The sequence below is a fragment of the Rhinopithecus roxellana genome, chromosome 20 (assembly GCF_007565055.1).
Source record: "Rhinopithecus roxellana isolate Shanxi Qingling chromosome 20, ASM756505v1, whole genome shotgun sequence".
In the NCBI taxonomy this organism is placed as follows: Eukaryota; Metazoa; Chordata; class Mammalia; order Primates; family Cercopithecidae; genus Rhinopithecus; species Rhinopithecus roxellana.
The window spans coordinates 19,342,491-19,364,810 of NC_044568.1; the positions used below are offsets into that span (position 1 = coordinate 19,342,491).

The following is a 22,320-nucleotide window of genomic DNA, read 5'->3' on the forward strand; positions in this document are numbered from 1 at the left end:
GTCTCGTCTCACTGCAAGCTCCGCCTCCCGGGTTCACTCCCTTCTCCTGCCTCAGCCTCCTGAGTAGCTGGGACTACAGGCGCCGCCACCACGCGCGGCTAATTTTTTGTATTTTTAGTAGAGACGGGGTTTCACTGTGTTAGCCAGGATGGTCTCGATCTCCTGACCTCGTGATCCGCTCACCTCGGCCTCCCAAAGTGTTGGGATTACAGGCATGAGCCACCGCGCCCAGCCGAAAAGCCCGTTTTTAACATCACAGTCAATGATGAAAAACTGAAAGCCTTTCTTCTAAGATTATAAACAAGGTAAGGATTTTCAGTCTTGCTACTGCTATTCAACATAGTCCCGGAAGTTGTAGCCTGAACAATTAGGCCAGTAAAATAAATAAAAGGCACCCAAATTGAAAGGAAGAAGTAAAATTATCTCTGTTTGCAGATGACATGATCTTACATGCAGAAAACTATTAAGATTCATTAGCTGGGCATGCTGGCAGGAGCCTGTAGTCCCAGCTACTCGGGAGACTGAGGCAGGAGAATCACTTGAATCTGGGAGGCAGAGGTTGCAGTGAGCCGAGATCGTGCCACTGCACTCCGGCCTGGGTGACAACAATTAGGACACTTGCTCATTGTTGGCAGGTAGCATAGTCTGTTTTCTGCTTCTTTCCTAGAATGCAACAGAGTGAGTAATTTATGTTTTCTTATGTTCTCTGCATTCCCTGACCCTCACTTTTTGTGTAAAGTTTTGTGTATTACCTGATGAATAGAACAAAACTTGTTTGTGCCCATTAAACAGGTAATTCATGTTTTCAAAAGATAAGCATATTATCTTTCCTTTATCACTTCTAATAATTCAACTCTGTAGTCCTGATCAGTGTGGCTTACAAACTGGAAGACAAAAGACATTTTAAAAAACCTAATAGCTAAGTTAGTTTTTGAAGCTATTAATATTGCTAAAATTAATGCTATAGAAAAGAGAAAAAAGCATGCTGAGTAGAACTCTGTTCTTAGAGATTTCTCCTGAAAAACTCACATGTTATTTCTTCTCACCTCCATAGGCAAAAAAAAAAAAAAAAAAAAAAGCTACGTAGTCATGCAAAAATTTAAGCAGGTGGGTTGGAATAGTCAGAATGCATTCATAAAAACTGAACTGAAAATATTTGGAGAACAGCACCAATGACTATCGTAAATGCCAACATGCATCCCTAATAACCCCGTGCTGTTACTCTCCAAACTTTTTGTGTCTTGCAAAGTATTAGAACTTCCTATCTGAAGCCATACCACTCAGAGGGACTGCAAAATAGGTAATGACATCTCCTTTAGGATGTCCTTAGAGAATTCAAGGAAAAGAAGTTAAATAATTTAAAAAGTGCTTTTGGGTACAGCTATTTAGCAGTAGGGGGTAAGATTAGAGATAGATTGTAAAGATAATAGTAGGGTTAGGGTTAGGATTAGGGTCTGGGTCAGAGTCAGGGCCGGAAGTATGGTTAGAGGTGGGGTCATGGTCAGGGTCAAGATCAGAGTCAAGGTCAAAGTCAGGGTCAGAATTAGGGACCAGGGTAGGGATCAGGGTTTAGGGTCAGGGTCAAAGTCTAGAGACAGGATTGGGGTTAGGATTAGAACCAGAGCTTTGTTCTCCTCAGGACCCATGCAAGAAGAGGCCATGGTTTTGGAGCACCTGGTAGTGTGTCCACAGTGAAGACCAGAGTTTCGTTGTCCTCAAGACTGACCTGGGGAGACGTGGTTGATGGCCAGTGAGGAAGGTGAGGCAAAAGCTTCCTGTCTGCTCCCTGGGTGCTAAAGGGAGCTCTGCCATGGGCTTTACTTCACACGTTATATCCTGCAAGTCTTGTTTTACAAAAGCATCCCTTCCTCGAGGCTTTGGTTGCTCATCATCACGGCATGTCATAACACATGATAAGACTTGGATTTGCTTCAGCGGGGAGATCTTGGTATAGAGAAAGGAGAAATGCTTAGAGCCACTGTCAGGACAGTTGGGATGAAAGCTGGAGATGGGCAGAGGCTGGAGGAAACATGTGCACCCCCTGTAAATGCTTTTATTCCTGTTTTCATTACTCATTTTTCTTACAGTGTTAAATTAGTAAAAATAGTATTGAAAAATTGAAAAGTAGGCATATTAAAACTTGCAACATTACTTAGGTTTAAATATATTATTTGTACCTCATCAACGTTTTTTATTTTGTTGAGAAAGTCTAAGGTTAATTGGCAGCATATTTTTAATAGTAGATAGAATAATGTCTGTTTTATAAACATTGACATCCTACATTACATGTGTGAACCCTGAAAATCTGAGACAGGTCTCAGATTTTTTAGAAAGTTTATTTTGCCACGTTTGAGGATGCGCCCGTGATGCCTCCGCAGGAGGTCCCGACAACACGGGCCCAAGGTGGTCGGGGCCCACCTTGGTTTTACACACTTTAGGGAGACATGAGACATCAATCAATGTGTGAAAGATGTACCTTGGTTCACTCCAGAAAGGTGAGACAACTTGAAGAGAAGGCCAGACCGGGAGCTTCCAGGTCATAGGTATGTAAGAGACAAATGGTTTCATTCTTTTGAGTTTCCAGTTACCCTCTCCTGGTGAGGCACTCAGATACGCATTTCTCTCGGTGAGCAGACGGGTGACTCTCAGAGGGAGTCCTGTGTTGGAGACAAGCATTCTGACCTGTAACTGATTTCAGGAGCTTTCAGGAAAGCATCAGTGGGAAATAATATCTAAATGACAAAAGGTATGAAATGGCTGTGATGAAAGATCTGATGAGAGTTCATTATACCACAACTGACAAAGATATCTGATTTTTTTTTCTGTAGCATACAACATTTAAAATAATAACTGGAATTATGATTCATAACTCTATACCAGCACATAGCATGAATAAGGAGGACGTTGACAAATTTCCAGGAATTTTATATAATTTCTGAAAACATAACATTTTACCCATACAAATATAACACAGGGAAGATTAGGTATCTCTTTTTAGTTGTATATTTTGTATGGCTTTCCTTATAAAATATTACATCCTATTTTTCTTGCAAAACATGCCCTACTTTTCTTACATACTTTGCATAGAGTTGTTTCTAGTTATTCTATTATTTCTAGTAGTTTTTTTTTTTTTTTTTTTTGGAGACAGAGTCTCGCTCTGTCCCCCAGGCTGGAGTGCGGTGGCATGATCTCAGCTCACTGAAATCTCCACCTTCTGGGTTCATGCCATTCTCCTGCCTAAGTCTCCTGAGTAGCTGGGACTACAGGTGCCTGCCACCGTGCCCAGCTAATTTTTTGTATTTTTAGTGGAGACATGGTTTCACCGTGTTAGCCAGGATGGTCTCGATCTCCTGACGTCATGATCCACCCATCTTGGCCTCCCAAAGTGCTGGGATTGTAGGCATAAACCACTGTGCCTGGCTTGTTTCTAGTAGTTTTATTTACATATATTGATTATAATTTTAATACTTTTATTTTCCAGAGAAAACTAGGACATAGACCATTTTAAACTGTCATATGTTAGCATTCTGTAGGAGATTAGAAAATGTATGAGTATACCATCTTCCAACATCGGGATGTGTTTTCTCATAGTACATATGTTTTTCATAGTACACAGTACAGAGTGGTAGTTTCTCATAGTACATAGTACAGTGTGGTAGGCAAAAACATGTTTATTAACAGGCCAAAATATCTAGTTTCTCTGTAAAAATCAGAAGCCAAAAGTATATAAACTTGAATTATGTCCAGTAATTAATGTTTTAGTATTGTATCTTATTTATAAATGATCTAGATATTTAATGGAAATATTTTACTTAGCTTAACTTTAAGGTTAAAAATTACCAAAAGTCTTTTGGAAACTACTATTAGGCAGATTTACTGTAAAAAACTTATTATTGAAATAATGTTTTTCGCTTTTCACAAGATGGCACCACAAGCGAAGAAGGAAACTCCTGCCCCTCCTAAAGCCAAAGCCAAAACAAAGGCTTTAAAGGCCATGAAGGCAGTGTTGAAATGTGTCCACAGCCCCCCCGAAAAAGAAGATCTGCACCTCACCCACCTTCCAGCGTCCCAAGACACTGCGACTCCAGCCCAGATATCCTGGGAAGAGCGCCTCCCGGAGAAACAAGCTTGACCACCATGCTATCATCAAGTTTCCACTGACCACTGAGTCAGCCATGAAGAAGATAGAAGACAACAACATGCTTGTGTTCACTGTTGATGTTAAAGCCAACAAGCACCAGATCAAACAGACTGTAAAGAAGCTCTGGGACGTGGATGTGGCCACGGTCAACATCCTGATTCGGCCTGATGGGAGAGAAGAAGGCATATGTTTGACTGACTGGCTCCTGATTACGATGCTTTGGATGTTGCCAACAAACTTGGGATCATCTAAACTGAGTCCCGCTGGCTGATTCTAAATAGATGTATATCTTTTCACCATTAAAAAAAAGGAAATAATGTTTTTCATAAAAATGACGACTTAAAATCTTAAAGCTTATAGATTTGATTCTAATTATCTAGTAAGTATAATATTAGCTTCTTGTAAGCACTCAAGCAGGGTAGAAACTTGTTTGTTGGCCGGGCATGGTGGTTCACACCTGTAATCCTAGCACTTTGGGAGGTCGAGGTGGGTGGATCATGAGGTCAGGAGATCAAGACCATCCTGGCTAACACTGTGGAACCCTGTCTCTACTAAAAATACAAACAAAATTAGCTGGGTGTGGTGGCAGGCGCCTGTAGTCCCAGTTACTTGGGAGGCTGAGGCAGGAGAATGGCGTGAACCCAGGAGGCAGAGCTTGCAGTGAGCCAAGATCGCACCACTGCACCCCAGCCTGGATGACAGAGAGAGACTACATCTCAAAAAAAAAAAAAAAAAAAAACTTGTTTGTTTTATATTTAATAGTGATAACTCTGAAGATATAGTTGTTTTATTACACAAAAAATATTAAATTTATCTTATTTAACTAAGTTGTATCCAAATCGCGTTAACTTGAAAAATATTTGGATCAGTTCCTATATTTCTAGGAGTTTGGGGAATATTTATTTATAAATGATTATTGTTTTTCCAAGCCAAGTTAGAATAGAACACTTTTAGAGGATTTTATAAATGAATTTTGCAATGCTACATTTCTAGTCATTGGATTACAAGTTGTCAGGCATCCAAAATGATTAACAAATGAAGATCTCTAGGGCTTCTGTGGGAGAGTATGGAAGGTCTTTTTGAACTTTTTAATGCTGTCAAATGAAGAATGATGAGCTTCATAAATTCAGAAAGTAGAAATTTCATTATGTTTTTGTTTTTTTGAGTCGGAGTTTCACTCTTGTTGCCAAGGCTGGAGTGCAGTGGAGTGATCTTGGCTCACTGCAGGCTGCACCTCCCAGGTTCAAGCGATTATCCCGCCTCATCCTCCCTAGTAGCTGGGACTACAGGCATGTGCCACCATGCCCAGCTAATTTTTGTATTTTTAGTAGAGAAGGGGTTTCACCATGTTGGCCAGGATGGTTTCGATCTCTTGGTCTCAGGTGATCCACCTGCCTCGGCTTCCCAAAGTGCTTTGATTACAGGCATGAGCCACTGCACCCGGTGAGAGATTTATTTCCTATAAAGGGTTGCAGCCTGCAGGATAGTCCTGACAGGCTAGGAAGCATAACTCCAGCCAGAAGTCAGAAACAGACACTTCAAGGGAGAGGTAAAGCAAATAGTAATTTATACTGAGTGGCATGGCCAAATACACATATTTAATAAGCTCTAGGAGGAGTCATGCATATTTCTGAAAGGAGAAATGCATGCATGCGCAATTGACTTTCTTGCTCCTGCATGGGTCCAATGTACAAAAAAAATGGCAGTGTTAGCATGATCCCAGGGTGGAGTTTTCAGCCCTCTGACATTAAAAGGTGAAGCAGAGGATATGAAAATTCGCTCTGTGCATCCTGTGTATGCTGTCCGGAACCTCTCCGTCATGGGTGGTCTCTTCTCAGGCAAGAGAGGAGAGGCAGCTTCAGGCAGTTGGTTGAAATCAGTGGTGGAGTCTTTTGAAAGGTTTGTTTCTGTTAAATCCTTAGGGAAGAAAGCCTCATCATGGTTAGCAAAGGAGGGGGTATAACGAGGTGTATCTGACCCCTGTCATCCCATCCTGCCCAACTTGTAATAGGGGAGGAAAAATAATTTTCACTCTACCTTTACGGAATTCTAAGATGGGACCCTCTGTAAATCCGAGAACTCAGTTTTGAAAGTCACTCTGGGATCCCCGCAGCCAAGAGTGGGTCTGTTCAGTCATTTGGGAGCTTACGATTTCATTTTCATTTATCAGTGCTAATGGGAATGAGTAGGCTGTCTTCCTGGCAGCTTAATTTTGAAAGAAACTCCTTGGATGGGGTTAATGGCAGCTGTATTTTCTGGGAGCTCTGCTATAATTAGATAAAGTAAGTTCTGGTAAGATTTCTTTCTTTATCTTCGGTATCTCAAATGTTTTCATTTAAATAATCTTTATAACAACTTTTTTTTTTTTTTTTTTGAGACAGAGTCTTGCTCTGTTGCCCAGGCTGGAGTGCAATGAATGGCATGATCTTGGCTCACTGCAAGCTCTACCTCCCAGGTTTATTCCATTCTCCTGCCTCAGCCTCCCGAGTAGCTGGGACTACAAGTGCTCGCCACCACACCCGGTTAATTTTTTTTGTATTTTTTTTTTTTAGTAGAGACGAGATTTCACCATGGTAGCCAGTATGGTCTCGATCTCCTGACCTCGTGATCCACCTGCCTCAGCCTCCCAAAGTGCTGGGATTACAGGCATGAGCCACTGTGCCTGGTCCCTATGACAACTCTTGATGTCTGAGTGGGTTCCCACACAGTCATCTGTTGTAAGACTTTCTGATTCCTTTTTTCCTTTGGTCATTATGAATAGGGCTTCTGTACATCATTGCCTGGTAGCTTTTGTTTGGAAATAATATCAAAGTGGCTGTCAAAATACTTATGAATGTGATTTTTGGATTGTAAGGTGAGACTTGCTTGGCTTTGGGAAAAACTGCCCAACTTGTAATAGGGGAGGAAAAATAACTTTCTCTCTACCTTTACGGAATTCTTAGATGGGACCCTCTGTAACAAATTACAGATTAAAATGAGAAAAACGTAGACAAGTTTAAAAACATGTATACCTTATGGATACATGGGAGATACTCAGGGAAAAATGAGTAAATCTCCAGCAGGTGGCTTTCAATTCAAGTGTAAATGCTATCTTCAACTTAAAGAAAGAAGATTTGAGGATCAGTAGTGGGGAGGTAACAGGCAAAAGCACAGTAGACAAGGGTAAGTTTTCTTATACAGACTTAACTCCATGCGTTCTCTGTTTAGTGATTTAGTCATCCTTCTCCTCTTGGTTGGCGCCGAGAGAGAGAGAGAGAGAGAGAAGGAAAGAGAGAGAGAGAGAGCGAGTGATCTTTTAAATGGGGATTTCTTTTATAGATGTAAATTTTCCTTACAGAAGGGTAACTTCTATTCTGTTTTCAGAACTTCCTTTTTTAGCATTTTTTCAAAGTAATCAGCTCAGAATAATTCTTATGCCAAAGGGACATATTTTGGGGTGGCATATTCTGGTTTCCTACCATCACATTTTTGGGTGGCATATTCTGGTCTTACACACTGTCTTCCACCAGCAATGAAAAGAGTTCTTGTTTTTCCTCCAGCAATTTGTCATTTTTTTTAGAGTTTAGCGGTTCTAACAGATATAGACCAGCTGTGCTATCTCATTGTGGTTTTCAGTTCTCTAGTACGTTGAGCATCTTTTTGTATGTTTACTTGCCATCCGTAGATCGTCTTTGGTGAGGTGTCTGTTCAGAACTGTGTGCATTTTTAATTGAGCTGTTTAACTTATTGTTTAGTTTCAAGAATTTTGTATATATTTTGAATACAAATTCTTTCTCAGATCTGTATTTTGCAAATTTGTTTTTCAATATGTGGCTTGCCTTTTTGTTCCCTTAACAAGGTCTTTTCCAGAGTATAAACTGTAAATATTGAGAAATCCACATTGTCATTTCTTCTGCGTATATCAACCTTGTGTGTCATTTGTTAAAATTCATGACCAAACCCAAAGGCACATAGCTTTTCTTCCATAGTTTCCTCTAGAAATTGTATAGTTTTGCATTTTTAGTGTAAGGATGATTTTGAGTGATTATTTGTGTAAGTTGTAAAGTTTTCATCTCCATGCATATCATTTCCTATGGTTTCCAATAATCGTTCCCTCGCTATTTTTGGGAAGACACAGGGTAGTGGGCTCTGTTAGAGCAGCTAGATGACTAGACATGAAGAGGAGGGGGAACTCCTGAAAAAGGGAAAGTCTGGGAAGGCTCACCTGGAGGGATCACGAAAAATTCCCATTTAGTGGCATCTGTAATGCTAGAGTGGACGGGCACTTGTCAATTGCAGGTAAGAGGGAGAAGAGGTACCTATGCAGAAAGAAACATCCTAGAAATCCTGTTAAGATGCTCCAGTCATCACTCACTCTGCAGTAATAATGTCACAATATTGCTAACTACATGCTGATAAGGACAAAGGGGACATTGTTAAAAGAAACCTGGCACCATAAGTACAGATTAAGGCAGAGAACCACACTGAAAAGAGACAGACGCAGTAGGTACAAATGTGACCGCTGTCAGCCTGCCTGGGATGGCGGGAAGGAGCCCGGTGCCAGAGTGGATTCGGATCGATCACCACACACGTGCCTCATCCAACAGTAAGGAGGTCCCACAAGCCTAAGTGGGGCAAGTCGGGGACCTAAGGCAGGAAAAGCAGACAAAGAAAACAGGTGGAGACTTGAGACAGAAGAAAGAAGGCGAAGAAGTCCAAAATAAAATTCCCTGCACAGGACTCTTAGGCTGCTTTCCTGTACGACCAGCCTACTCCAATTTTGCACAATAAGCTCTTCACAGTGTATTTTTTTCAATGAAGTGATCTTTGTATTGCCTCTTGGTGAAAATCTTTCTTCCAAGTTAGACAAGAACTGGGACATCAATTTCCAGAACCGATGGCGCTTAATAACTGGCGCTCCGACTTTAAGTGGTGCAGGAGGCGGCCTTTAGGGGGCGCCAGCCGTCACACCTGGAGCAAGAGGGCCCTGCACAGTCCCCGTCTGCCTGCAGGTGGTGTGCTGCGATGACACTGCCAGCAAGAGGGCCCGGCAGTGTCCCCAGCTTCCAGCAGGGGGCGTACGACGAGTATACTGTGAGCAAGAGGATCCTGCAGTGTCCTTAGCTGCCAGCAGGTGGCGCACGGGCACCACACCATGAGCAAGAGGACCCTGCAGTGTTCCGGTTGGCAGCAGGGGGCGTGCTGCTACTCCACTGTGAGCAAGAGGATCCTGTAATGCCCCCAGCGGCCAGAAGGGGGCGTGCCCCCACTACAAGGCAAGCCAGAGGGCCTGGCAGTGTCCCCAGCTGCCACTTGACTTGGAGCAAGAGGGCCGGGCAGTGTCCCCAGCTGCCAGCATCGGGAGTGCTGCTACTACACTGTGACCTAGAGAGCCCTGGAACGTCCCCAACTGCCAGCAGGCGGCGTGCCGTCACTATACTGCGAGCAAGAGGACCCTGCAGTACCCCCGCGCCAGCAGGGGGCGCTGGCCACCACTGTAAGAAAGAGGGCCCTGCAGTTGCTCTAGTCGCCAGCAGGAGGCACAATAGCACAGCACCATGAGGAAGAGGGCCCTGTAGTGCGCGGCTGCAAGCAGAGGGCACCCGAGCCCGGCTTTTCAGATTGCCGACGTTCCCCCGTCTCCGCGCCGCTACCCCCGCGGCGTGCGTCTCTGCGCCTGCGCTGCGCCCCCTGAGGGCCACGCTGCGTGCGTCTCTGCGCCTGCGCCGCCCCTCCCCCCCCGCCCCGATGCGCGGGCGCGCGACTCTGCGCCTGCGCCGGCCTGCACCGCGCCGGCCCGCGACTCTGCGCCTGCGCCGGCCTGCGCCACGCCGGCGCGCGATTCTGCGCCTGCGCGGAGCCGACCTGCGACTCTGCGCCGGCGCCGGCGCTGTGCCTTTGTGGGGGCGGAGCTGCATTCTGCTCAGCCTAGACCCGGAGAGCATCGCGAGGGAGGAGCTGTGTTCTCCTCTGCACAGACCTCGGGGGTACCGTGAAGACGGAGCAGCATTCTGCTCAGTCCAGACCCAGGCGTGGTGGGCACCGCGAGGGCGGAGCTGCGTTCTGCTCAGCAAGACCCGGGAGACACCGCCAAGGCGGAGCAGCCTTCTCCTCAGCACAGACGTTGGCGGCACCGCCTCGCTTTGGGACAACTCGGGGCCAATTCCACGGTGCAAAAAAATCTTCTGATTGTTGCCCTGAATAATGAAGGTCAGTGACTACCTAGAATGGTTCAGTGTGGAAAACGGGAAACCGAAATCGCCTTGAATCCTGTGCACCGAGGTTCTCTCCACCCAAGGGTTAGGCTTAGGGGTTAGGGCTAGGGCTAGGGCTAGGGCTAGGGCTAGGGTTTAGGGTTGGGGTTGGGGTTGGGGTTGGGGCTGGGGCTGGGGTCGGGGACAGATGGGCTGTGTGTCCTGTGCGTTTATGGCTTTGTGGCCTCAGAGCTGCCAGGACTTCTTAGCTTTCTGGGGAATGCTGGGTCACCCAAGGGGCTGAAAATAGTGAGAGGAAGAAAATTCCCCCTCGCTGCTCTGGTCTGGGAGTGATTACTGAGGAGAGCGGCATGGAGGGCCCAGTCGTGGGGTCCCTCTCAAGCACACCCTCACCACAGTGGGAATGCGGGTCTCAACCTCCCTAGGCCTCTGCGAGTTTTGTCTATCACATGCTTACCTCCAGCAGGGATGTCTATGGTGATGAGATGAGGGAGCATCATAGCACATGTGGCACTTAGTGGGCTTGTGGTGAGTGGACGCTGGCATCAGTGGAACAGGAGACTGGGCGCTGCGTGTGGACGCACTCACGTGCTGGTGGCATGGGTGGACAGAGGAGAGAGGGACGCTCTGCAGTGTTGGTCTGTCACCCCCGCTGTTGTGAGCAGAATCCGTGAGTGCTCACACTGATTCACTCAGTGCTCACACAGAATCACTGATTGCTCAATTTTCTGCTTCCACTTTTGATTTCTTAAGAATGGAAAAAGGAATACTTCAGTGACTTTTCTGGTTGACGGCATACATTCCTTGATATCACCTTAATGCTTTTTAATTTCTATGTATTTTGGATGTTGGAGCTTGCCTGACATCTGTGTTTTTATACCTCACCCTCTCGCGTAACTGTTGGCCACACAGGACCAGAGAGAAGGACCAGACCGATTGGTAGCAGGGCAGGACTGGAATTCCCAGGCTTTTAATGCCCAGCAGGCTCTGTTTGCTGTATTGCACTGCTCTTCCCTATTTCGACACCTGTTAGGACAGTGGATGTGAAAGGTAGCTGGGCACTTTTTGGGTGTGCTAGGAGTGTGGCAGATGCCTCAGACTGGCATTTTCCCCTGATTCTGAATTCTCATGGCTCAGAGTCAGTCTTAGGCTACTGACCGGAATATACAGGAAGTTGTTTTGTATGGCAAACTATGCCAGGGCATTTTTTTCACCGGTAATTATTGGTTTGGACTGGAATAAATCTCAATTGGTTTCTTTGCCAATTATTAGGGAGTGGAGGCTGACTTGTTACTTAGAGCCCGATTCGTAGTGCTTAGAATCTGAGTGAGTGGGTGTTGAACTGAGTGGAAGTGTGAGAGCATCTTGGACAGTGGTTTGCAAACTAGCTGCATCTGGGGGGCTGTGAAAAAAGCATGCGTGCTACTCCAGACCAGTTGAAATAGAATCTGCAAGAATAGAGCCTGGGCAGCTATAGTGCTGTTAAAACCCCCAGGTGGTTCAGATACACCGTAAAGGTTGAGAACCACTGCTCCACAGTGAATTGGAGGCCTGGATCATAGATGTGCCTTATGCTTTCACCAGCTTAGAATGGTTCTTGTGCTTTAGAACTGTGAAAAAAATGTTATGCAAACAAATGTGGAAATAGCCAAATGCCACATCCTGTTACTACCTGCCATGAAGTATATTTACCAGTTATTCACTCTATTCTGATCTCTACCCATTCCACCGTTTCTTCATGGAACAATAATTTGACAGTTGGTTATGCAGAACCAGAGTAAGTCTAGTTTGATTGGCGGGAAACGATTTTGGGTATGAAGTACTCTTTAGGCATTTATTGAACTCTTGCTTGTATCACCTCTGTGCTGGACCGTTTATAAATATTATTTCTTTAAGCAAGGCCTATGGAGTCAGGCTGTCTGGGTTTTGCTAACTAGCTGTGTCATTTGGGGCAAGTTTTTAAGCTTATATAAACCTGACTTTCATCTATGAAATGGATGACAAGGGTAATTATCATCTCACAGGATCGTGCAAACGTGTGTGTAAAGTGCTTAGTTTGGTGCCTAACACATAGCAACTACTCAGTAAAGTTATTATTACACCATCATCATCATATTTAAATGTAAATATTAAGAGTTAATAAATTTGTAAAAGGTACTATACCCTTACCCCTTGAACCAAAGACTACTTTAGTTTTAAGTGGTTGGGTTAATTTATCACTTAAATATTGGCCTCTTGAATACCTTGAATTTCAATTAAACGTAGCCAGAGGATTTCATAATTGGACCATTGCCTCTGGAAGTTGGAGCTTTGTTTGGTTTCACTTCCTACACTAAGCATGTGGCCGTACGCACCTTTATGGTGACTTCTGGTACTGGGGAATCAAAGCTTCATTTGCTTCTTTGGAGGAGATGATCTTATGCTATACGAAGCACTCAGACTTCGTTAACTATGTACCATCCAGACAAGACCAGGTGCTTCCCACGGCAGCCTGTCCTTTTCTTAGCTCTCTCACCAATCTAGCCTGTTCCTTCTATTCTTCTTTATACTAGAACTTCTCTTTGAACAAGGAATGTTGTTTTGTCACTGCTAGGTCCCCAGCAATTAGTAATGCCTAGCACATACTAGGTGCCTCCTGAATGTGAATAGGTGATAATCTAGCAGAACACAAGATAAATCCGTGGGTTGAGATTTAAGCTGTGTGGTATGAATGCTGCATTGGCAAACTTATTAAATCAATTTTCTTAATACAAGTTTAACATGTCTTAGTAACTGACTTAGTTCAGTAATCATTTACTGAGTGTCTTCTAGGGCAGACATTGGGAACAGAAAGGTATTAATATATGATTCCTGCCTCATGCGCAGGAAGTCTACTGCGATGGACAGACATGTGTCAATGGCTGCCATGGAATATGGTGAGTATTAAGATAAAGGGACACTCTGTGTGCCCTTGGAGCATAGAGCAGGGCTTGTGTTCTGGGAACATGGGCTCCATTTGAAAACGCAATTTAAATTAATTTTCTTTTTTCTTTTTTTTTTTTTTTTTTTTTGAGACAGAGTCTTGCTGTGTTGTCCAGGCTGGAGTACAGTGGTGTGATCTTGGCTCACTGCAACGTGCTCCCCCCAGGTTGAAGCAATTCTCGTGCCCCAGCCTCCCGAGTAGCTGGGATAACAGGTGTGCGCCACCACGCCCGACTAATTTTTGCATTTTTAGTAGAGATGGAGTTTCATCATACTGGCCGGGCTGGTCTTGAACTCCTGACATCAGGTGATCCTCCCGCCTCGGCCTTCCAAAATTCTGGGATTATAGGCATGTATGTGTTCATCCTTTTAAATATCTGTGGGTAGCACTTAACTTTAAATGGGTACTAATTAAACTATTGAATTACTTTAGTATGGATTGAATGACTTTGCTCGGGCCTCGTTTTTAATTTCCTTCATTAGAGGAAAAAAAAAAGCAGGTTGAATATCCCTTATCCAAACTGCTTGGAACCAGAAGTGTCTCAGATTTTTTTTACATTTTTGGATTTTTGAATATTTGTATTATACTTGCTGGTTGAGCATCCTGAATTCAAAAATCCAGAATCTGAGCTGCTCCAATGAACATTTCGTTGAGCGTCACGTCAGCACTCAAAAAGTTGTGGATTTTGGAGTTTCTGGTTAGGGAGACTCATCCTATATAGGTGCTGGATTGTTGCAGGAGTTCTGAACCAGAGGTTAGGTGACTAGGCTTTGGTTTTCGCTTTGTTACTAAACAGGCTGTTTTCTTCCATAAGCTCAGCTTTAGATCCCCCGGTTGTCAAAGAAGGGGATGGGCCATCTGATGTTTAAGGCTTCTGTTAGTTCTGACTTGGAGATACCTGGCTTCAGTTCATCTTCCTTAGGAGTGAATAAAGAATATGGGGATTTTGAAATTGTTAGTCAACAATTATAGGGTTGTTGCAGCCTGGTTTTGGGTAAAGGTCATCTTTAGTGAGCCCGGGGAGAAGCACTGGTTTAGCTGTCAGCTGAGTGGGGTAAGCGGTCCTCTTAATTTTCCTCTGTTTTAGTGAAAGCATTGTTAAGGGTCACAGCATTAGTGGAGCTGGCTGGAAAGAGGAGGGGAACTCACTGTTACAGGTTATATTGAACGTCTTTTCAGTCACTAAATGCTTTTTATGATATGTTTTTCAGGATTTCAGTGTTGTATGATTTCTCTGTGTTAAGCACAGGAAATTTAACATCAACAAAAAAGAATGCTCTTTCTTTTTTTTTCTTTGAGATGGAGTTTCGCTTTTATTGCCCAGGCTGGAGTGCAGTGGCATGATCTCAGCTCACTGCAACCTCGGCCTCCTGAGTTCAAGTGATTTTCCTGCCTCAGCCTCCTGAATAGCTGGGATTACAGGTGCCCGCCAGCATGACCGGCTACTTTTTGTATTTTTAGTACAGACGGGGCTTCGCCATATTGGCCAGGTTGTTCTTGAACTTCTGACCTCAGGTGATCCTCCTGCCTCGGCTTTCCAAAGTGCTGGGATTACAGGCATGAGCCGCCACGCCCGGCCTTGAATGTTCTTTCTATGGGAATCTACAAAAGCCAGCTTTTGAGTCTAGTGGCAGAAAACCTCTTCTTCATTGTTTAGCTGTGCTGTGAGCTTGGAGGGCTTCAAGCCCAGCTGAAAAAGCTGTAGCATTTTATGTCAGTTGGCTGTCTTGGAGAACTTAATGAGCACTGGGCTGGAGTGATACTGTCAGAGTTCATGAGCTGTTTGAGGCTCTCAAAGCCTAGATACTGGGGTTGCCCAAATACATCTGCTGGACTCACTATTTCTCTCGGGAGTAAGGGTGTGGAAAATGCCATGGTCTTAACTCTGCTCTTAATTTTACAGTGCTGTTATTAATGGTAAGAATTATTTAATACGTTTGTATTTTGCTTCGTAATTCACAGAGAATTTTAAAATCCATTATCTGATTTTATTCCCTCAGCAGTTCTGTGAAAAAGGCAGAGCAGTTTTCATATCTTCTGTTTTCCCGTGATTCTCTTGTGGCTCACAGAAGCTAAGAGCCTTCACCAAGGTCATAGGGTGAATGAGTCGCAGGGCTGGGAGTAGAGGCTCAGGCTTCTAGGGACCCTGTTTCTTCCTCGAATAGCTCGCTCTAGTGGCGCTATGCTCAGGTAACTGCGCATGCTCGGTTTGGTCTTTTGTAAATCCCTGCCCCATTTCGGGGGAGGTTCTTGGGAGGCTTCTATTCATTTTGGAGCATTTAAGTATCTTGTCCTCTCTCCCTCCTCCCAGATGCATGGGCATTTCTGCAGGCCCCCAGGCTGGCCCTTGTGCGTGGGGGTGTCTCCTGCCTCCACGTTGTTTGCATGCCCCTTCTGAAGGTGCTCTTCCCCGCATGGAGCCCCCTCATGCCTGCCTCCACACTGCAGGCTGTTCCGTAAATGTCACTGACTCAGCATCGTTGTTTTCTAGAAATGGGACGGGGTATGGATGCCAAGTTATTTTCTGTGTGAAGGCTGCGATTGTGTCATCTTGCCTTCCCCGTGTGTGCTCCTTGAGGGTGTCGCTGTGCTGCGGTCATCTGTGTTCCCTAGGGTGCCTCCCTTGGAGTCCCGGCTGTAGCAGACATGCAGTCAGTGCTCATGGCCTAAAGGAGAGGAAGGCCAGCAGAGCCATTAAATCTGGAAAATGGCAAGTGAGGGAAAGGAATTTTTATTTGAGGCATGTGAAAAAGAAATCTTTTTAGAAAAGTTGACCTGTTTCTCAACTGGAGTTGAATTTCAGCTCAGAAAAGCAGCTGTGTGCCCAGAGGGCTTTGGGATTTCAGTTTGTGACAGATGAATTGAATTTGTTGTTGTATGAATGTATTATCCTTTTGTGGTTTTATTAGGCCTTTCTCCCAAATGGAATTGATTTTTCTCTAAAAGTCACACTTCCTTTTTGAGAAGTGTAACACTAATTGTATGAGATGGTCTCCCAAAAGATTACCTGCCAGGAACCAAACACACTGCCTCAGACTCACGGCCCCTGGTTTCTGCCTGTGCAGCTGCAGGGCACAGAGGCACGCTCGAGCTGAAATCAAGACGCATGTCTGCATCTTCTCTTTCTTTACTGCTGTTTCGTCTCTGAGCTGGCCTGCCTTCAACGTCTAGGAGCTTGGTGGGTATAGACACATTATGGTATGGAGGAGGGATATGGTGTTGCAACAGCCAGGAGACTCGCTGAAGTCTCTGTTCTCTTCCTGCTCACTGCTCTGACTTTGTATAAGTCACATTTGTAGGGCTGTGCACAGTGGCTTACACCTGTAATTCCAGGACTTTGGGAGGCTGACCTGGGAGGATCTCTTGAGCCCAGAGTTTGGAACCAGTCTGGGAAACATATGAAACCCCATCCCTAGAAAAAATAAAAAATAAAAAATTAGCCAGGTGTGGTGGCTCATGCCTGTAATCCCAGCTACTGGAGAGGCTGAGGTGCGAGAATCACTTGAGCCCAGGAAGTCGAGGCTTCAGTGAACCATCATCACGCCACTGCACTCCACCCTGGTCAGAGCAAGACCTTGTCTCAAAAAAAAACAAAAACAAACAAACAAAAACCCATTTGTAATAGTGGCAGTAGTTAACTTTTGAAAGTTTGGAGAAAAGTTCCTAAATAACCTGTGACCATGGACAACTTACTTAGCCTTTCTCTGCCTTAGTTTCCTCATCTATGAAAAATGAGAGAATATGGTACTGATCTTACAGGATTTGAAGGAGAACTAAACGAGATCAAACTCAGAGCCTGGCACATCGTGAGTGCGCACTCAATGTTATTATTTCAACATTTTAGAGGAAAAATATGCTAACGGGTCATTATGGCTAAACATAGTCTATCACTGGCGTTACTCATGGTATTGGAAGGAACTTGAATTCCATATAGACAGTGTGATGGAGAAAGTATTTCGGGCATTGACAGTGTTTATTCAAAGAAAAAAGGACGTGTCTGTCCTGTGTGGAAAGCCATTTCCACTTGTTTCTTTATATGCTATGAGAAAAGCAGTCGACCCTGTGCTCTCTGCCGGACAGCTTCAGTCTCCGCGTATTGATTTGGCCAATTGTCGCTCACTGTTATCATGGCAGCAGCAGTTGAAGGGACAGCTTGTCTTGATTTGCATTTTTGGGTGTTTGTGCTATTTATAGACAATTAAGACATGGAAGCCTGTTTATGGCAAACTGGCAAATTCAGCAGAACATGGAAAAACCTGTTAGCACAGTTTGCACATGTATGGGCACAGAGCAGCCAAATAAACACACACGTTTTCCTGTATTTTAAAAACTCTCTGAAAAAAAAAAAAGACATTAAACCATTGCCCAGATGGCTTATAGAGCTAGAGCTTTTTCCTTGAAGTACATGAGTATGGCTGTCAGACATCTGAAACCCTAAGCCATCTTAAAACATCATTTTGATGCTACCCCCTACCCGCCCTTTTTTTCCATTTGTAAGGGACAAGGATCCAGGAAGGAAAGTACCAGCTTACAAAGGCTTTTGTTACAATTAATCGTTCATGTTCTTTCTTTTGGTATCTTATTCTCTGTTTACATTTTATTTTTATTTTTTATTTTTTTGGAGACAGAGTCTTGCTCTGTCACCCAGGCTGGAGTGCAGTGGTGTGATCTCAGCTCACTCCAACCTCTGCCTCCCAGGTTGAAGTGATTCTTGTGCCTCAGCTTCCTGAGTAACTGGGATTACAGGCGTGTGCCACCACGTCCAGCTAATTTTTATGTTTTTAGTAGAGACAGGGTTTTGCCGTGTTGGTCAGGCTGATCTTGAACTCCTGAACTCAGGTGATCTGCCTGCCTCAGTCTCCCAAAGAGCTGAGAGTACAGGTGTGAGCCACCACGCCCAGCCGCTGTTTCCATTTTGTAACACTGGCATCACCCCAGTGTAGCGTGGCTAGGGGTATTCTTCTTTCCTGTTTCCTGGTGTATTTTCCTCTACAGCATTGATCACTCTTTAACATACTTTTTGGTTGTCTGTCTCTACCTACAAAAATATATGTTCCCTGTGATATCACCAGTGCCTGGCACATAGATGGTTAGTCAATATTTGTTGAATGAATGAATGAATGAATGAATGGGCTGAAAGAACCTTATTCTTCTTTCTTCTGTCACTTCACACCAAATGCTTTTGGAAAATGCTATGTGAACAGGGATCGTAAGCAGGAGAGGTTACACACATTGCTGTGGGATGGCCCATCATCCTCAGATACTTGTCTGGAAGGAGGTGGAGTACTTGAGTAGAAATGATACAAGATAACTTCTTCAGGAAATCAACCAAGTGTCACAGCTTTTCACGTAGGCATGTGATGTTTGCGTATGTGTGTATGAAGAGCTGTCGTGGCCTAGAATCACGGGCCTTTAGATCCCTTGTACAGATAGAAAAGTAAATGCCAGGCCGGGCGCGGTGGCTCAAGCCTGTAATCCCAGCACTTTGGGAGGCCGAGAAGGGTGGATCACGAGGTCAGGAGATCGAGACCATCCTGGCTAACACCGTGAAACCCCGTCTCTACTAAAAAATACAAAAAACTAGCCAGGTGAGGTGGCGGGCGCCTGTAGTGCCAGCTACTCGGGAGGCTGAGGCAGGAGAATGGCGTAAACCTGGGAGGCGGAGCTTGCAGTGAGCTGAGATCCGGCCACTGCACTCCAGCCTGGGCGATAGAGCAAGACTCCGTCTCAAAAAAAAAAAAAATTATGTAAGCAAATTAAGTATTTCTTTAATGGTAGTTGTGTGTGTTATTGATGCGAATGAGAGGTACATTCCCTTGTAAAATCTCTGTGACTAAATAGGAAGATGTGAGCCTTAGAACCAAGGTTGGTTTTCTAGATGATCATGTAGACATGATGCTGAGCACCAGACAAAGATGTTGATTGAAGTGATTTAAAAAAAATTTTGTCTGAGTTAAGATTTTACACCAATATTTAGAAAATCAGCAAAAGAACTTGGAGGAATGTTCTCAGGCATGCAGTTCAGCCCCCTGCCCACATTGTCATAAAATCCGAGTGTGCGTACAGGGAGGCGCATTCCTTTCTGTTCTCATCACAGGTCCTTCCCTGGCTCTGCACCTGCCTGTCATGCACGTCCGTGTGAAGAGACCACCAAACAGGCTTTGTGTGAGCAATAAAGCTTTTTAATCACCTGGGTGCAGGTGGGCTGAGTCCGAAAAGAGAGTCACTGAAGGGAGATAAAGGTGGGGCTGTTTTATAGGGTTTGGGTAGGTAAAGGAAAATTACAGTCAAAGGGGGGTTGTTCTCTGGTGGGCAGGAGTAGGGGTCACAAGGTGCTCAGTGGGGGAGCTTTTTGAGCCAGGATGAGCCAGGAAAAGGAATTTCACAAGAGAATATCATCCCTTAAGGCAAGGACCGGCCATTTTCACTTCTTTTGTGGTAGAATGTTATCAGTTAAGGTGGGGCAGGGCATTTGCACTTCTTTTGTGATTCTTCAGTTACTTCAGGCCATCTGGGTGTATACGTGCAAGTCACAGGGGATGCAGTGGCTTGGATTGGGCTCAGAGGCCTGACATGGCTCTCTTCCCTATCTTCCCTACCTTTTCCCTCCTGTGCGGCTCTCTCACAAAGTGAATGGCCTCAGCCACAGCTTCTCTGCAGCTGCATCAGACTGTGGCGACAGGAGTGGTGGCTGCTGCAGGGCCTGCTGTCCCCATGGAGCCCGGTCTTGCTTGCCGCTGCAGCCTGGTGATCATTTTGCACCTCAAGTATGGAATTCTACAGAATAAGAGCCAACATGCTGGGGATGGAGGCGTCTTTATCACGGTGCTCTGCATATTTTAATCTTGGGTAGAAAGTATGGAAAAGTATGGGATACATGTGGTTTGATGTCAGAAGGGCGTTGTGAACTTGACATGGACTGAGAATGTTCAGGTGCAACAGGCACCCCGGCTTCATTAAATGAGACTTCTCCATCTCCCTGCCAGGCACGCACAGGTGTATGGCCACATTTTCTGTGTTATCCTTATCTAGAGTGCGCCTTATCATCATGCTTAAAGTTACATGATGATATTCTTCCTCATGGAGTAGGTCCCAAACCGCATTCAACACAGAAATGTACTCTTGCTATTATACATAGAAAGTGCTTTCATATACCAAGTGGGAGAGCAGTCCTAAAATCTGGGCTGGAATCACAGAAGGAAGGCTTTGGGAAGCAACAGATTCCCTAGTCCAAAACTGGTTTTTGATGAACCTAGAAACAGGACCAAGAGAAGTGAATTTGCCTAAGGCCCTGACAGTGTCTCAAGGTAGCATTTGAACCTAACAGTTTCTTGACCTATTTCTTTAAATGATTAGTCATGCTTCCTCTGATTCCTATATAAACATATTCCTCACTCATTCTTTTGTTTCAGTGAATTATTGCGGTGCTACCACCTAACAGTATTTGAGTCAAAATGTGGCAGTGTTTATCCCTTTGCAAGGTTTTTAGTTGCACAGTTTTTCAAAGTTGTGCTTACAGTTTCTTGTTGGTTGTAAGGTGTCCTTTCAGAAGCCAATTGTGTGGTGTATTTATGTTGATTGTTGGAGGTAGTTTGGTTAGAACCTACTGTGAGTGGCTGGTGTGGGCCTGGGGCACAGTGACAACCACCTGCTTCATGGGCAGAGATGAAGTAATTGCTTCCTGGGAAGTACCATCCTCCTGGCCACACTCTCCAGCCCACTTCGGTTGTGTTGGTTTCCTTGTATCTGCACCTTTCTGGCTTCATGTGAGTCTCATTTATTTGAGCATATGACTTCAGGCTGTGGGGAAGAATGGCCATTTTAGCCCAGAGATGCACACAAAGGAACAACTGGCTAAATGTGAGTGAAGACATTCTTAGGGGGGTTTCATTTCTTTTATTCTGTAACAGGCAGTCTGGGAAGCATTCTGGACACGTGGCCTGCGCTGTCACAGTTCCTCCTTGCAGGATCGCAGATGTTTGCAGATTGTAGTGATAACCGGTATCATTGAGAATGTCATTCTCGCAGGCTCTAATAAGTCAGGATTTATTCAGTGTTAATTTGTTAAAGACAACTGTATTTCTAGCCGAATCCATGTTAGACGTTTCTCCTGGCAGTGTTGCTGGGGCTATTCCCATGGCTTAGTCTTAGGGAAGCACACGCCTTTGAATACTGCTGAAGCTGTGAGTACCCAAAGCGCACCGGAGTACTTTTGCCATATGGGGTGTTAGTCACTGATATACGTCTCAGTCAGACCTGATGGATTCTTGACCCCTTCCTTTTTTAATTTTTTAATTTTAATTTAAATTTTTGTTTTTTAAGAGCACAACCCCTCAGGTGGCCACCGTGAATCTCTGGTGTCTTTAGTTGGTTGAAGCGCATTTGCTGTCTCTGGTTCAAACATATTCGAAGCCTGATGATGCTTCCTTCGGTTGTTCTTCTGCTGTGTGACCTCCGTGCCCGCAGGGTTCAAGACTGTCAGAGCTGGGAGCCACCTTCACAACTACCAGGGTTTCCGGAACCTCCTTTATCTAGCCCTGGGGATGGAAGAGATGTCAACAGGGGCGGAGGCTTATTAGGTTTACATGCCATTGATAACCGGATGAGGAGGTTTTCTTTTATATAAGGGGAGCTTCTTATAATGTGCTTTAGTAGGGTAAAGAAGCTTTTGAGGTTTGCTTTCTCTGGAAGGATAATTTGTGATCCTGCCCTTGCTTTCAACAAAAATATAATTTGCATACCAGTGCATGTTGTATTACTGAGCACTGGCTGACAAATGGTTCTTAACTCATCATTCACTCAGCCACTGTTTCTTGAATGGCATGTGTGCCAGCTGTAGTAGGAACTTGCTAAGGCTCTAGGACTAACCCTTATGAAACAGGGGTCCTGGGGGAAGCAAATGCATATAACTATAAACGTTTGTGGGGATATCAGAGGGGGTGACTATAGGTGCCAAACTTCATTCATTCATTGTCCCATCTAGGAGGTTTTGTGTCTTAGCAGCGTGTTCCATAGTAACACAT

General features: G+C 44.6%; 1 protein-coding gene and 1 long non-coding RNA gene across 2 annotated transcripts in view; both read left to right on the forward strand.

Moving 5' to 3' along the window:
• The first annotated feature begins 2,188 nt into the window (after positions 1 to 2,188).
• Positions 2,189 to 4,030, forward strand: LOC115895305. Its single transcript, XR_004055511.1, has 2 exons — positions 2,189 to 2,746; positions 3,923 to 4,030. It is a non-coding gene; the product is annotated as an uncharacterized LOC115895305 (long non-coding RNA).
• A 145-nt stretch (positions 4,031 to 4,175) lies between these two features.
• The window catches only part of LOC104672140 (SH3 domain and tetratricopeptide repeat-containing protein 1-like), a 32,045-nt gene continuing 13,900 nt past the window's right edge, over positions 4,176 to 22,320 (forward strand). The window contains 2 exon segments of the mRNA XM_030924436.1: positions 4,176 to 4,398; positions 10,118 to 10,330. Of these exon segments, the coding sequence (XP_030780296.1) occupies positions 4,176 to 4,398; positions 10,118 to 10,330 (436 nt within the window).